Source organism: Bison bison, unplaced genomic scaffold (genome assembly GCF_000754665.1).
Source record: "Bison bison bison isolate TAMUID 2011002044 unplaced genomic scaffold, Bison_UMD1.0 scf7180017864452, whole genome shotgun sequence".
Classification (NCBI taxonomy): domain Eukaryota; kingdom Metazoa; phylum Chordata; class Mammalia; order Artiodactyla; family Bovidae; genus Bison; species Bison bison.
The window spans coordinates 3,076,157-3,093,448 of record NW_011495014.1 but is presented as its reverse complement, the minus strand read 5'-3'; the positions used below and the strand labels follow the sequence as shown (position 1 = coordinate 3,093,448).

The 17,292-nt window shown below is 36.5% G+C and overlaps 1 protein-coding gene across 1 annotated transcript in view; it reads right to left on the bottom strand.

Moving 5' to 3' along the window:
- SCN1A (sodium channel, voltage-gated, type I, alpha subunit) overlaps nt 1–17,292 on the bottom strand; it is a 155,668-nt gene that overhangs the window by 89,978 nt on the left and 48,398 nt on the right. The window contains exon 2 of the mRNA XM_010858942.1: nt 4,312–4,623. Coding sequence (XP_010857244.1) covers nt 4,312–4,575 — 264 coding nt within the window. The 5' untranslated portion in view covers nt 4,576–4,623. The remainder of the gene's footprint in view (nt 1–4,311; nt 4,624–17,292) is intronic.

The window sequence follows — 17,292 nt, the reverse complement described above, 5'->3', positions numbered from 1 at the left end:
GGGAATGATGCTGAAGCTGAAACTCCAGTACTTTGGCCACCTCATGCGAAGAGTTGACTCATTGGAAAAGACTCTGATGCTGGGAGGGATTGGGGGCAGGAGGAGAAGGGGACGACAGAGGATGAGATGGCTGGATGGCATCACTGACTCGATGGATGTGAGTCTGAGTGACTCTGGGAGTTGGTGATGGACAGGGAGGCCTGGCATGCTGCGATTCATGGGGTCGCAGAGTAGGACACAACTGAGTGACTGAACTGAATGAACTGACTGAATGATATACCAAGAAAATTCATGAAGATGAGAATTCATGGAATCATGAGCTTTTACCATCTATTGTTCTGATTTTCTTTTAAATTACTTTTGCAAGAAAAACTACCTAATCTCTATTTGTTTAAAACCAAAACAAAGAACTCTCCCTACCCCACATAACAATTAAAAATACCTGTAGTGATGACAAACCAGGCATGAATTTAAAATCACAAGTTCCTTTCCGATTTTTCATGCAGCCCCAATAAAGAGGAGCCATGCATCTCTTTCAGAAGAGCTGATAAAAGGGGAGAATAAATTGTCTTTTAATGGTTGGTGAGACAGTCAAGTAAACAGTACATTTTAAATGGATACATTTGTACATTCCATAATTAACAAACATCCATTTTCACCCCACAGCTAAAATACCTCATTCTATTTCCAGTACACTGTCACAGTCAAAAGGATACTAATGAGTCATCTGTAATTTTAAGAAGAACATGAGAAGGAAGAAGTTTTCTATAATAAAGAGTGGGTGAAGAATTTGAATGTATAGCCAAATGGTGCAATATCAACCAAAGCTATGAAAGGAAACTGAAAAAAAAAAAATTCTCACGAAGAAATAAAGGTGTGTTCACAAGCTAAAATGTGCCTTGCCACACAGTAAATAAACAAAACAAAAAAGGAACCCAGCCTGGAATCATGTTCTGAAGACCATGGAACCAAAGTTAACACAGTGTGGAAAATTCTGTGGGTCTTTTCTGATAGCACTGTTAATTTATTCCTTAGTTCTTACCTTGGACTTCTGAAGGCTTAAAACATCTGCAGGTCTGGAATGCTTCATGTGCCATGAATGTTCACGAGACAGTTGATACTATTTTTCCAGTTACTGCTACAATATCACTGACCATGGATTAAACTATTTTAACAGTCTCAGCAGAAATTTTGAACATTATGTAATTAGTACATTTTAAACTGGGGCAAAAGAGATAAATATATGTGGGCATATGCCATCCGAAAATACACCATCAGCAGTGACATTTCCATAAGCGCACTGACATTGTCTTTGTAGAAGATCACAAACAGCTTCGCTGTGGTTTGTGTTCTTTCTATTCCTTACAGGTAAATTCCTTATATTCGTGCACCACTGCACTTTAAGCTAAAACAGCAAAGATTCTCCAGCCATTCTGACAAGGGGCTTGCTTTGTTTATTCTATACATTTTTTAGAAGGAGACTATAGAGATGTGGTATATAGACACAACTGACACATTAAGTACTGTACTTGAGTTAAGCCTTAGGGGAATCACTAGCCTGATTAATATTTGTATGTTACAACCCACAAAGGCTATAAAACCCACATCCTCAATATTGGTGAGAATGGTAAATCTCATCCTAGGAAGCTTTTCCCCAGTGACACTTCCATCATTAGACACTTCATCTACACCAGGAGTACTGTGTATATGCATTGTGTTGTTTAATGAAGATCACCCTGCCATCCTTAGACACCCAAGCCACTAAAATGAAATTGGTCAAATATCAAAAGAAATATTCATTATTTTAAAAAGGTTATTATTTTTCTAAGCATTCTACCATCAATCAGAGGAAACACATTCAGAATTTAAGACTATTCCTCCATACTGAAACAATCCAATTATGAAAGAAAATTTAAAACTAGAAAAGAGTGTACACATAACTATAGAAAGTTTTAAAACGTGAAGATGAAAAAAAAAAAAAAAGGAAATTTCAAACACACAGCTCAAGCATGCCGTGTTAGTTTTTAAGGATTTCAGTCCTGCAGAAAGTTTCGTTTGTATTTCTGTTGAATGACTTAAATTTGGAAACTTGCTTGATGTCAGCTCAAAGTGAAAGCAATGGACGTGCCTCAACTTGGGGAAAGCTCCTTTCTAATAACAATATTTCTCTTATCAGGTTGTGCTACTTGCGCACAGATTTGTTCCGAAATGTCAGAATGTTTTTCCTTCCTCACACAATGTGCATTTGAAGATAAGGATATGGTAAAGGCAAGTTTGAATGTGAAGCTAACAAAGTTTATAAGGGTTACTTCAGCACAAGAATCTGGCAGATTAGTCATTCCTTCAGAGTCTGTCTTTCATCCTCAGTTTCAAGACCTTTCTTTTAACTATTCGGAAGGGTTTACATTACTTTGTTTTCCATCTGTCTTTATATCCTTTGTTATATCTAATTCATTATAAACCAATTGTGGACTGCTTTGGGGACATTTGCTCAATATGACAACTTTATTAATCTAAAAACTTTTCAATTTAAAGGAAAAGATTGATTGGATGATTTGGTTTCTATTTAAAGAAGAGCCGCCCCTGTCAACAGGCATTAGTTTGGTCTTTCTCAATGTATGCATATATTGTTTTACAGATAAGGACATGGCAGAGGATCCGGGATCCTGGCTTTGGATCCTGTTTGATGAAGTGGTAGGCTCTGGGTGACTTTAATAACTTTCAGATGGTTATTTCTACTGGAAAGCTGGGGACTGGATGTCTAGGGGTAGCAAAATGCCTACTTAGGATGGAGCCCACCTAACCCACGATAATAGCAGCTCTAAGTAGCTTGGAAATGTCCAATGGCTATAAATAAAGTCATATACTTTAGTTGCAATGAATTTCTGGCTAGAACATATCAGAGTCATAACTTCAATAATAGAGTAATTTTAAGTAAGGTAAAATGTTTGAATAACTGGTTTATCACATTTTTACTTTTAAAAAAATACAAATTACCCCTTCATAGACTGCTTAATATGGGTTTTAGCTTTTCAGATATCATTAATTTCCAAAGTAGTGACTGAATGATAAAATGCAATTTTTCTCTTAATTTAAATGGCAGTTATGAAACAGATAATGGTTTACCTACTAAGATTTAATACTACAATGTTAAAAAACAAATTTAAATAAAAGATAATAAATCTATTGAAAATGATTAATCTCTTCCATTACTGTAAAATGACAAATCAGTTTTAAAAAAGAAAATTGTTATACTTAAACCAGGTATAGCCTGACAACTTTAAAAAAAAATCTGAACCTAAGAGGTTTCTACCTCTGAAAACTGTGGTAGTCAATGAGAAGTGATTTACAAAACTGCCTTGAATTAACATACCATAATTCCAAATTTCTGCACTTCATAAAAACTAACATGATAATTGTGCCAGCAACCAAAAACATCCCTAAAAGTTTTGGGGGCATTTTTAAGGACCATATTTAACTAAAACATTTCATTTGCTTAATTACAATCTTTGTGCTGTACCTTCTACCAAGAGTTAACAAATATGTTGTGTTAGGTGAAAAATATAATAAAATATTGCAAATTAACAAGCCATAAATTTAATCTAAAATCAATATAATAATTTTTTTAATATTTTTTTTAATACTTTTCTTCTTGACTTGGTGAAATCATGGTCATAATGAAAGGATAAGTACTTAATACATTCACTTCAAGCATGAATACTCAAATTTATGTATTTTTAGATTACTAGATTTTGGTTAATCCTTACCAATATTAATATATTCCCACCAAAAGATTAAATAATTGTTTAAACTATAGTTTGTATAGGAATGTTTTTTCCCAAATGAAAAAATTTCTTCAGGAACTTAATTGATGTATTATATATAACATAATATTTATATATAATATAAAATTGAAAATCCTTTTGGTATCAAATTTTGTTCTATGAGAAATTAATACCAACATTTTTGAGATCTTTATAACTTGTGACAATTTCAGGATTTTCAAGCACAGAAAACTCATAAATAGTAAACACAATCCCTGGGGAGAAGTTTTTAATTTGTCAAAATAGCTGCCTATGACTTACATTTGTTTTTAGATATCTTTTGTGTACATTTGGGACAGCTCCATCTGTTATGATCTAATCAATTTATTTGTCGTATATATGCATAAAGCATTCACAAATGTGTTCTATTTCCCAAAGAGAAGGATACTTAGAGTTTGTGCTAACTTAGCATATGTTGGTGCTCTAACAGTCTAAGGTATACTATAAGGTAAAAAGCAGCAAAATATGCCTGATAAAACACACTCACTTTCTTATTGATATAGTAGGGATCCAGGTCCTCCAGGGGCTCTGACACCATCTCTGGAGGGACGTCTCCATAAATAAAAGGAAGGTTCTTTCCGGCTTCCAAGTCACTATTTGGCTTTGGGCCATGTTCATCATCGTCTTTCTTGTCTGGTTTGGGATTCTTAGCCTTTTCTTCTGCAATGCGTCTTTCAATAGCCGCAAGGGATTCTCTGGTGAAGAAGTTGAAGCTGTCAGGTCCTGGTGGCACAAGCACTGTTTGCTCCATCTTGTCATCCTGCACATTTTAATCACCATTTACTCTGCATATGAAGTCCTAAAGAGAAAGAATACAGATATTTTAAGGAGCTTTAAAGATCTTAATATCTGCAACCTCCTGTTATGCAATACAAACTAGAGGACTGAAAAGTTCATTTCCAATTAAATCCAAATGGAATAATTAAATATAAATTCTTTTTTTTTTTTGTAGGTAGAACATTTAACTTGAGATCTTTAGCATGACCCTTTAAGCAAACTTTTAAACATGCAAGACAGTATTGTCAACTATAGGCACAAAGTCATTTAGATCTCTAGAACTTATTCATCTTATGCAACTGAAATTTAATGTCAATGAACAGCAACTCTCTATTTTCCCCTCCCCCAGCTTCTTGCAACCACCATTCCACTTTCTGTTTCTATGAGTTTGGCTTAACAAACACGTTTTCTATCTCAGCTTTTTTGTTATAAACGTCCCATGTTTATTAATCCAATCCTTATGCTTTGCTGAGGCAGGAACCGTGCCATAACTTAAGGAAGTTATTCAAGTATAGCCTTAATTAAAGTACATTGGCTAAGTACCACCCTGTCCCAAATGAGCTATTCACTCTGTGAGCCACCCAGAAGATGAGGATGTAGCCCCAGAGAGACCATGGTTAACTCATCAACAGGATGAAGTGGAAAGGGAGCTGTCTCTGAGAAGATATAAAATGCAACTGTCTAATCTGCACAAGTGGCTCCTGATCAAGCCAGTCAGAACAGTTTGCTGCAGCCAGATTTAATGACCAAATAGCCATGGCTGTCCTGATTGAGGCTTCATCTATTCTGAGACAAAGACAATGGAACTGTGACCTGTCATGGCATCCGTCATGCTAGGGTCAGCCTACTTAAATGCATATAGAAAGAGACAGTTTAAGGTTAGACAGACAACAATTAGATGACTAAGAATGGCAGAAAGGCTAGGCTGGAAAAGAATTACTAGATTGGGCAGTGGGCGGGAGAAGATAACTGTAGGTACAGGAGACAGCAGAATTCTCTTATTTCAGAGGAAAAAGTAATCAGAAAGAAGACAGTTCTATAAGCTCAAACACTGAGATATTTTCCTTCACTAAAGGAATAATGATATTCTTGCTGATGCTATAATCCTACAGTGCAAAACATAAGGACCTGAGGCAAAACTCTTGACTCTATATAGCTGCCAGACCTGATCAGATGCTGGAGGCCAAATCCCAAAGGTATTGTTTTAAGGCATATTTAATATCAGCTCAAATTTCACAGATAATACTGAGCCAAAACTTCTCAGAGCCTAGGCTATCATTTGACAACAAGTTTTATTTGGACACGGCATTAACTCATTGGTTCATGGTTTAGTTGCTAAGTCGTGTCCAACTCTTGCAACCCCATGGACTCTTGTCTGCCAGGCTTTTCTGTCCATAGGATTCTTTAAGCAAGATTGGAGTGGTTGTCATTTCCTTCTTCAGGGGATCTTCCCGACCCAGGAATTGAACCCAGGTCTCCTGCCTTCCAGGGAGATTCTTTACCAACTGAGCTAGGAGGGAAGGTCATTAACTCATTAAGGTCAGCAAACTACAATATAGTTAATTGCAGCTTTGGTGTATATGAACTGCAATATTAAAATTGCTGCCATATATCTTTTGAGAGGTCTTACGGGAACTTCAAATTTTACTGAGGGAGATTCCCACTGCTGTGAAGTTTTTGACGGGTGACCGGAAACAAGGGGGTGTGCTGTGCTTAATCACTCAGTCGAGTCCAACTCTTTGAGACCCCATGGACTGTGGCCTGCCAGGCTCCTCTGTCCACGGGGATTCTCCAGGCAAGAATATTGGAGTGAGTTGCCATGCCTTCTCCAGGGTATCTTCCCAACCCAGGGATTGAACCCAGGTCCCCTGTACTGCAGGCAGATTCTTTACTGGATATACAAGTCTAAATTTGTACTCTCTGTCCTTGAAGTGAACTAGTGAAATTTTCAGAGGTCTTTTCAATCTACCTGCAATTCAGCTTAGGGCCTGGAAGAAAAGAAAATTTAAATCAAGTAAATTTAAATCAACAGAAAAAGCATATTTGGCCTTAAAATTCTACTGTTCCCATAAGGAATCAGGAAAATACTGGCAGTAATTTATTTTGAAATAAATGTTTAGGGATAACAAGTATGGTGCATTTTCTAAGGTAACTATTATAACATCAATGTATGGATGGTTTTATTTCTGACTAGTTTTTTTTGATAGAAAACATGCATAAATGACATAAATTCAAAATATTAAAGGAAACTGGAAAATTCCCCTTCCTTCTTGCTCGCAAAAAATCAATTTCTGACCTAAGACCTAACCACTGTTATCTGTCTATGTAATAGATATGTGCCAACTCACACATTTTCTGCACCCTGCACTTTTCACTGAAAATATCTATTAGAGTTCATTTCTTATCAGTTTTTACAGATTCAACTCTTTATCAGCTGCATAGTTTTCCTTTTTTTGTACATACTATAATTTATTCAATCAATTCCCGGGTGATAGGTACTGTTTTTAATCTTTTGTTTTTATAAATAAAGATAGAATTAATATATGTTATACACATACTTTCACATATATGTGAATAGTATAGTATCAATTTCTACAGTTGTACTTAGCTATGCAGAATGTGAATCTTTAATTTTGGTATTATTACAAAATAACTCTTTCTGAAGGTTGAACCAACTGGTTCTTCTGACAACAATGGAACATGGTGCCTGCTCATGTACATTCTCACCACATAATGTGTTATCATATTTTCAGTATGTTCAATCGGATTGGGGCAAAACAGGGGCCATATTACTATTTTAATTTGCATTTGTCTTAAAATGAGAAAAGCTGAACTTATGTGAACTTACATGAGCATATGTTCAAGAGCTATATTTTCTTTTCTTTCTGTGACTATTTAAATAACAGTATATGTTTTCATTTTCTTTTCCTTTTTAAACTATAGCACCCTTTTAGATACAATATGAACCATTTAATTTGGGAATGTGGGGGCTTTTAAAAATATATAGTGTATGTATTTTGAGTTTATGGTGTCTTGTGCTACAGATTACAAAATTTAATTAAAACATTTTGCATGTTATGTGATGATTCACTCTAATTCTTCTCTGGTTTCTAGATTTTGTGTCATGCTCTGGAAAGCATCCATGTCCCTGAGAGTGTGGAGGGATACATCATATTTTCTTCCTTCATTTTTATCATTTATGGTTTAGATTTATACATTTAAATCTTTGATCTATTTGGAATGTGATTTCTAATATTTATTTACTTATTGGCTGTGTTGGGTTTCCATAGCTGCACAGAGGGTTTCTCTAGTTATGGGGAGCAGGGCTTAGTCTCTAGTTGCAGTGCACAGGCTTCTCATTGCTGAGGCTTCTCCTGTTATGGAGCACGGGCTCCAGGGTGTCGGGCTTCAGTAGTTGCTGCATGTGGGCTCAATAGTTGTGGCTCACAGGCCTCAGAGTGCAGGCGCAGTAGTTGTGGTGTGTGAGCTTAGTTACTCTGAAGCAGATGGGATATTCCTGGACCAGGGATGAACTGGTGACCCTTGCATTGCAAGATGGGTTCTTAACCACTGGATCACCAGGGAAGCCCTAGAATTTGCTTACTATATGGAGTGAGGTAGACATCCATTTGTCCAGTTGTTCTAACATTTTATACACACACACACACAGAGATCCCCAAGGTCAACAAAACACTTTACAAATCCTAAACATACTTTCATAAAGCTTAGGAAAAACTCAACACTATACATACCAATCCAATTATATGTGAGATACAATTACACTAATAAGGATGAAGGAAGTAAAATATAGTTATTTGCATACTATATAATTGTATGCCTAGAAAAAATAGAAACATCTGAAAGATTCCTAAAAGTGGTAAAAGAATTGAGGTGTCTATTTCAAAGGTGATATGAAAAACTCAATATATTTTCTTTATAGGAACAACAAGTTTTAAAATACAATGGAAGAAACTAGAACCTTTCCCACTCAGATTACAAACAAAGTAAGGACATCTCCTCTCATCACTTTTTAAGATCATACGGGAAGCCCTAGCTAATGTAATAAGGCAAGGAAAGGAAATAAAAAGTTTACAGATTGAGAAGGAAGAAATGAGTGTGTCTGTTGACATCATAATTGTTTATATAAAAAAATCCAAAAGAATTAACAGAAGAACTCCTGGAACTAATAAGCAATTACAGTGAGGTTGCAAATTACAAAGTTAATATAGAAAAGTCAGCTGCTTTCCTACATTCCAGCAAAGAACAAGTGGAATTGGAAGTTAAAAACATAAAACCACTCACATTAGCACTCCCCTCAAAGAAATACTTAAATACAAATTTAACAGATTATGTTCAAGGTCTGTATGAGTAAAATTATAAAACTGACCAAAGAAATCAAGTGAGTGAGTGTTAGTTGCTCAGTCGTGTCCTACTCTTTGCAATCCCATGGACTGTAGTCCACCAGGCACCTCTGTCCATGGAATTCTCCAGGCAAGAATACTAGAGTGGGTTGCCATTCCTTTTTCCAGGGGATCTTCCTGACTCAGGGGTCAAACCCAGGTCTCCTGCATTATAGGCAGATTCTTTACTGTCTGAGTCCCCAGGAAAGTACTAATTAAATAAATGGAGGTATTCCCGGTTCATGGATAGGAAGTTTCAATATTATCAAGATGCTAATTTGTCCCAAATTGAAGATATACAGTTGAAAAATAAGCATATGAAACAATGCACCACATAATATATTATCAGATCAGTTGCTCAGTTGTGTCCGACTCTTTGCGACCCCATGAATCACAGCACGCCAGGCCTCCCTGTCCATCACCAACACCCGGAGTTCACTCAGCCTCAGGTACATTGAGTCAGTGATGCCATCCAGCCATCTCATCTTCTGTCGTCCCCTTCTCCTCTTGACCCCAATCCCTCCCAGCATCAGAGTCTTTTCCAATGAGTCAACTCTTCACATGAGGTGGCCAAAGTACTGGAGTTTCAGCTTTAGCATCATTCCTTCCAAAGAAATCCCAGGGCTGATCTCCTTCAAAATGGACTGGTTGGATCTCCTTGCAGTCCAAGGGACTTTCAAGAGTCTTCTCCAACACCACAGTTCAAAAGCATCAATTCTTCAGCGCTCAGCCTTCTTCACAGTCCAACTCTCACATCCATACGTGACCACAGGAAAAACCATAGCCTTGACTAGATGAACCTTTGTTGGCATATAGGAACTCACAAAACCTGTGGTTGTAGTTTTGGCCTACACCTTCTCTTTACATGAGAGCTGGCATTTAAATATGCCTTTCAGTTGACAGAGGAGTGCTTACTCCTTTCATAAGAGACAAAACAATTTAATTTTCTTGGTGGAAAAAGACTTTGAAGAGAGAGAAATACTTTCAAGATGAATAGAGATATGCACTTAAATGAAAATGAACTATAAAAAGTGAGAGGGATAACTAAGTAACCACAGCTGGGTATAAAATAACAACAGGACGTGTATGACAAGAGCATTTCTGAAAGATTTTTTTTTCCTAAGTTGGAAATAAGTAGTGCAGTGGGCAATAGAAAAATGGAAGAACATTCTTTAGGAAGACAAGCAAAACAAAAGTAGAAGCCAATTAGATTTTTAAAAATCCTATAAAGAAACAAAAAATCCAAAACGAAATAAATTGGAAGCCAGAGGCTGTGAAGCAAAAAAAGGTTGTAAAAAAGCAAAGTAGAATTTGTGAGTGGAAAGAAATAGTAAAGTAATAGAAATAGCATAACCAATATTAATGTGGGAAAAAGAAGAATAAGGGGAAAATATATTAAAATGTACAAGTATAAATAAAAGAAATTATGCATTCTGATAACACCAAATGGACATTGAAAGGGGGAGCTAAATCTACAACATCAGAATTACATTTTAGTAAGATATTACACATTTCTGTGGGCCTTTGTAAGATCAGAAAGTTTGTGATTCTGTATCACCCATAATATGTCCCTAATTAATCACATATATTATAATAAGTGTTTTATTATTTGATGAGGTTTTGCTTCCTGACATTTCATATGGCTTGTTCCCTTAGAAAATAACACATGCATTACATATTGGACTTCAGTAAGCATTTATCACAGTCAAAACATTTTTCTGAGGAGTTTGGACCAGTGAACAGTATGGTTTTGATTATCCTCATAGAACAGCACTCAATATGTCAGCAAATTTTGAAAATTCAGCAGTGGCCTCAGGACTGGAAAAGGTCAGTTTTCATTCCAATTCCAAAGAAAGGCAATGCCAAAGAATGCTCAAACTACCACACAATTGCATGCATCTCACACACTAGTAAAGTAATGCTCAAAATTCTTCAAACCAGGCTTGAACAGTACATGAACCATGAACTTCCAGATGCTTAGTTTTCTGAATGTTGACTTTTAAGCCAACTTTTTCACTTTCCTCTTTCACTTTCATCAAAAGGCTCTTTAGTTGCTCTTTTCTTTCTGCCATAAGGGTGGTGTTATCTGCATATCTGAGGTTATTGATATTTCTCCCAGCAATCTTGATTCTAGATTGTGTGTCATCCAGCCCAGCTGTTGCTTCTTGACCTGCATACAGAAAATTAAGATCATGGCATCTGGCCCCATCACTTCATGGCAAATAGATGGGGAGAGAATGGAAACGATGACAGACTTTATTTTTTCGGGCTCCAAAGTCATATGGTGACTGCAGCCAAGTTCAAAGATGCTTGCTCCTTGGAAGAAAAGTTATGACCAACCTAGACAGCATATTAAAAAGCAGAGACATTACTTTGCCAACAAAGGTCTATCTAGTCAAAGCTATGGTTTTTCCAGTAGTCATGTATGGATGTGAGAGTTGGACTATAAAGAAGGCTGAGCACTGAAAAACTGATGCTTTTGAACTGTGATGTTGGAGAAGATGTTGGAGAAGACTCTTTAAAGTCCCTTGGAATGCAAGGAGATCCAACCAGTGCATCCTAAAGAAAATCAGCCCTGAATATTCATTGGAAGGACTGATGCTGAAGCTGAAACCCCAATACTTTGGCCATCTGATGTGAAGAACTGACTCAGTGGAAGAGACCCTGATGCTGGGAAAGCCTGAATGTGGGAGGAGAAAGGAATGACAGAGGATGAGATCGTTGGATGGCATCACCAACTCAGTGGATATGAGCTTGAGTAAACTCCAGGATGTGGTGATGGACAGGGAGGCCTGGCATGGTGCAGTCCATGGGGTCACAAAGGGTCAGATATGACTGAGTGACTCAACTGAACTGATAGTACACATAGAGGAACTTCAATTAAAAAAAAAAACAAAAACTTAACCCATGATGCTGCACAGTTCAGATGCCTTTAGACATCTGCATTTTTGCATCCAAACAGAATTATCCACAATAGTTCAAATGAAGCATTTCGTTTTCAGAGTGGCATTTCACATAAGTCTTAAACGTGAAGGCAGTCTTATAAAGGCCAAAGAATGTTCAAACTATCACACAGCTGTGGTCATTTCATATACTATCAAGGTAATGCTCAAAATCCTTCAAGATAGGCTTCAACAGTATGTAAACTGAAAACTTCCAGATGTACAACCTGGATTTAGAAAGAGCAGAGGAGCTAGAGATCAAGTTGCCAACATCCCTTGGATCACACAAAAAGCAAGAGAATTCCAGAAAAACATATACTTCTTCTTCATTGACTACACTAAAGCCTTTGACTGTGTAGATCACAACAAATTGTGGAAAATTCTTAGAGAGATGGGAATACCAGACCACCTTACCTGCCTCCTGAGAAACCTGTATGCAGGTCAGGAAGCAATAGTTAGAAACTGACATGGAAAAACAGACTGGTTCAAAATTGGGAAAGGAATAATTCAAGGTAATATATTGTCATCTTGCTTATTTAACTTCTATATAGAATACATCATGTGAAATGCTGAGCTGGATGAAGCACAAGCTGGAATCAAGACTGCTGGGAGGTTATATGTCAGTAACCTCAGATATGCAGATGACAACAGCAGAAATGGAAGAGGAACTAAAGAGCCTCTTGATGAAGGTGAAAGAGGAGAGTGAAAAAGCTGGTTTAAAACTCAGCATTCAAAAAACTAAGATCATGGCATATGGTCCCATCACTTCATGACAAATAGATGGGGAAACAATGGAAACAGTGACAGACTTTATTTTCTTGGACTTCAAAAATCACTGCAGATGGTGACTGAAGCCATGAAATTAAAAGACGCCTGCTTCTTGAAAGGAAAGCTATGACAAACCTAGACAGTGTATTAAAAAGCAGAGATATTATTTTGATGCCAAAAGTCTGTATACTCAAAGCTATGGTTTTTCCAGTAGTCGTGTACAGATATGAGAGTTGGACTTATAGTCCAACTCAGAAGGTGGAGCACCAAAGAACTGCTGGTTTTGAACTGTGGTGTTGGAGAAGACTCTTGAGATCTCCTTGGACAGCAAGGAGATCAAACCAGTCAATCCTGAAGGAAATCAACCCTGAGTATGCATTGGAAGGACAGATGCTGAGGCTGAAGCTCCAATACTTTGGCCACCTGATGTGAAGGGCCAACTCATTGGCAAAGACTCTGATGCTGGGAAAGCTTGAGGGCAGGAGGAGAAAAGGACAACAGAGGACAAGATGGTTGGATGACATCACCAACTCAATGGAAATAAGTTTGAGCAAACTCCAGCAAACAGCAAAGGACAGGGAAACCTGGTGTGATGCAATTCATGGGGTTGCAAAGAGTCAGACACGACTGAGTGACTGAACAACAGAGGCTTGGTCTAGATTTTTGACAATGAAGACAAAGAAAAATGGATGGGATCAGAATCTATTTTGGAGATGTAATGCTTAAATATTAGATGGAGCAAATGTATGACATTGTCTTTTGAATATGAAATTTGGGAGGAAAAATCTGAGCAGAAAAGCTCCAATGTGAAAATTGGTATTGCTTTCAAATACACATTTGTATGTATATGTATTTGAGAACCAGAGATACATTTTAATCCTTTAATCCTTGTGTTTATATGAAGCAACTGAACAATAACAACAACTACTTGAAGAAATTGGGCCTTTTATAAGTTAATACTATGCAGCTTCTTTTGGGGGATACTTCTGTCCCTGACTACACAGCTATACCCTCCAAACAAACTTAAATGAAATTATAAGATGATATTTTGTTATATATGTGTTGTGCTTAGTTGCTCAGTCACGTCTGCCTCTTTGCGACCCTGTGGACTATAGCCCACCAGACCCTTAGTCCATGGGAATTCTCCAGGCAAGAATATTGGAGTGGATTGCCATGCCTACCCCCAGGGGATCTTCCCAACCCTGGGATCAAACCCAGGTCTCTTTACCATCTGAGTCACCTGGAAAGCCCATTCATATGTTATTCCTCTGCTAATTTGCCTCTTTCATTCAGAATCTGAGTGAGAAAAAATGTGTCATTTAATGCTGCCCTTAAAAGACTCCCAACATCAACAACTTTGCATCCTACTGCTATTGTTGATTTAGGTGAGGAATAACATAATTTAGGCAACTTTTCATGGAATTATTTTGGTTCTTAAATTCCATGTTACTTTTAAAGTCTAAGTGTAATTTCCTTCTCCACTCCCTCCATTCCCTCACTCCAACGTGGTAAGACCATTTTATCACGCTTTCTAACAAACTTCTACTACTGCCATTATGATCTGTTAGAACAATAATTATTATTTTATGCCTTATCTGACTCTGGAAGAGAATTTACAGGGAAAAACTGGCCAACTAATAAGTAAGTTAAACATACAGTCTGATGTTTTCTCAGGTTGTCACTTTAAGTTTTTCCTTACAGACAACTGTTCAATTCAGTTCAAGTGAGTTGGCAGTCATGTCCAACTCTTTGTGACCCCATGGGCTGCAGCACGCCAGGTCTCCCTGTCCATCACCAACTCCCGGAATTTACTCAAACTCATGTCCATTGAGTCAGTGATGCCATCCAACCATCTCATCCTCTGTCGTCCCCTTCTCCTTCTGCCTTCAATCTTTTCCAGCATCAGGGTCTTTTCCAATGAGTCAGTTCTTCGCATCGGGTGGCCAAAGTATTGGAGTTTCAGCTTCAGCATCAGTCCTTCCAATGAATATTCAGGACTGATTTTCTTTAGGATGGACTGGTTGGATCTCCTTGCCGTCCAAGGGACTCTCAAGAGTCTTCTCCAATACCACAGTTCAAAAGCATCAATTCGTCGGTGCTCAGCTTTCGTTATAGTCCAACTCTCACATCCATACATGACTACTGGAAAAACCAGAGCTTTGACTAGATGGACCTTTGTTGGCAAAGATATGTCTCTGCTTTTTATATGCTGGCTAGGTTGGTCATAACTTTTCTTCCAAGGAGCAAGCATCTTTTAATTTCATGACTGCAGTTACCGTCTGCATGGTTTTGGAGACCAAAAAATTAAAGTCTGTCACTGTTTCCCCATTTATTTGCCATGAAGTGATGGGACCAGATGCCATGATCTTAATTTTCTGCAGACAAATGTATAGATAATCCTTAACATAATCATATTTTAATATTGATGTGAAGAGATCCTTAGAATTTATAAGACAGGCTTTTCAGTCAAAGAATTAGTTTGCTTTAATCTTGGAACTTCTGAAAGGTTAAGTAAGTTACTTTAAGAGAATCAGATAAAGATACTGCTACTGCTAAGTCACTTTAGTCGTGTCTGACTCTGTGAGACCCCATGGACTAAATCATAAAATCAAGAAGTAGCAAATGTTGAAAGAAAAGTTAAAAACCATCTAATCCACCCCTTTCATTTAATAGAAAACAAACAAAATCAAAACAAAATTGATACTTTGTTTAGAATTTTTGTGCTTATTACTTCCAAAATAAATACCTGATTTGTCCAGGTCACAAGTCTATTAATGAACTGGATTCAGAATATTTCCTGACTCCCAAACCAGTGCCTGCCCATATTTAATAGTTATGAAATGATTTTCAAGTACTTACATGATTTTAAACTTAAGTAAAATGTATGCAAATATAACACAAGTAGCTACGGTAACCTAGCATTCATTCAATGAATTATATTTCTTGCAAAAACCCAAAACAAACCAAGTAAATGAAGTATTTTGGCAGAAGTTGAAACTATCTTTTAAAAAATCTGAAAAACACTAGACACCAAAAAGAATGATAATACTTAAATTTAGAAACTATGTTATACATATTTGAAACCTGACCATCATCTTTCCACAATTTATATTTTATTTCTATAACTTTTTATGTTTTATTAAACCTACTTCTATTTACTACTGAGAAGATCACTCTGTATAATTCATTAGCTCCACTCAAAGGTTTTCTAATCAAAGCTATAATTGTATGACACTGATGTATCTTGACCATTTTATATAATTTAACATGGAAAATCCTTATATCTGCAATTCTGTCTTTAAAATGATTTGATTTTCAAACTGAGGAGAAAGCAGTCTCCTGCCAAAATGACTGCCAGCCCCTTGCAGCATCCCACTACTATTCTGGGGACGTAATCCATCTGGGCACAGTAGTTCGTGAGGAAGTGTTTCGGTTGATTTTGTGGTGTTTCTGCCACCTACTTTACAACAGAATGTTACTGCCAATAATAATAAAAATAACTAGGCAAATGTTATTCTCACGGTTGTAATCTCACATCATTATTTCTTAAACACTCAAGAAAGAAGCTGCTTTTACATAGAATTTCACAAGCCTAAGAAATATTGTTTTATGAATTTCTTTTCTAGAAATAACTGGCTTTGATATGCTTTTAATAACTGTATTTCATGTGGTTTTTAACAAGACTCTTTTTTAGTATTACAACTGGGATTGACTAAATAACATATTTCATCCCTGTGTTTAAAACATTTGCATCCTTTCAAAACTTTATTAACCTTCAAAAAAATTTGAATCTTTCAAAACTAATTTTTATGCTATATGCAAATTACATTTAAAACAAGGTCACATATCTAATATACATCTCCATGTACATTTGTTCACTTCAGGAGTATTTTTCAGGGCATCCTAATAATAGACTACAAGCTACAAAATTCAGTAAATCCCCTAGTGCCTTTGCTGATCCAATATCAATAAACTACTTTGTTGAAATTGACATCATTATTACTGTGTTAAATAAATGGTCTATATTTACTTCAGATGCTAATGCAAAATTAAAACAGAGTAGAATCAAATATACTACGCTGAACTAAAATAAAACACCGTTTTCTAGGTATGTTTGGAATAAAAAAATGTATAACCAATTTTTTATTAATAAAACTGTGCAATTGTTGGGCTTTTGCCTTGCTGTACGATTATTTAATTAAACGTTTAGAAAAACAAAATATGAGCCCTCACATCACATTAGTTGGAGTCGACTTTGAATGTTATCCCAGTTTGGCCATAGGTTTGAGGCAGTATTTGAAAAATTAAAAAATATATACAGACTTATTATCAGCTCTTATAAAGTGCTTGACCATACATGTACTCCTGTAGACCACAGGCTTATACTGTCACGCCTCAGAGAACTCATCTACTTAAATGTAGCTCTAATAGACATCATCCTGCCTGCCTTTAATCCTATCTTTCTTTGCCCAGTGGAAAATTTTATTTGGCAAAATAATTGGGTCCAGTCTTATGAACAATTGCTATTTCCAGGTTATGCCTTTATACCATTAATTTGTTTCCTGAACTCCAGAAACTGCT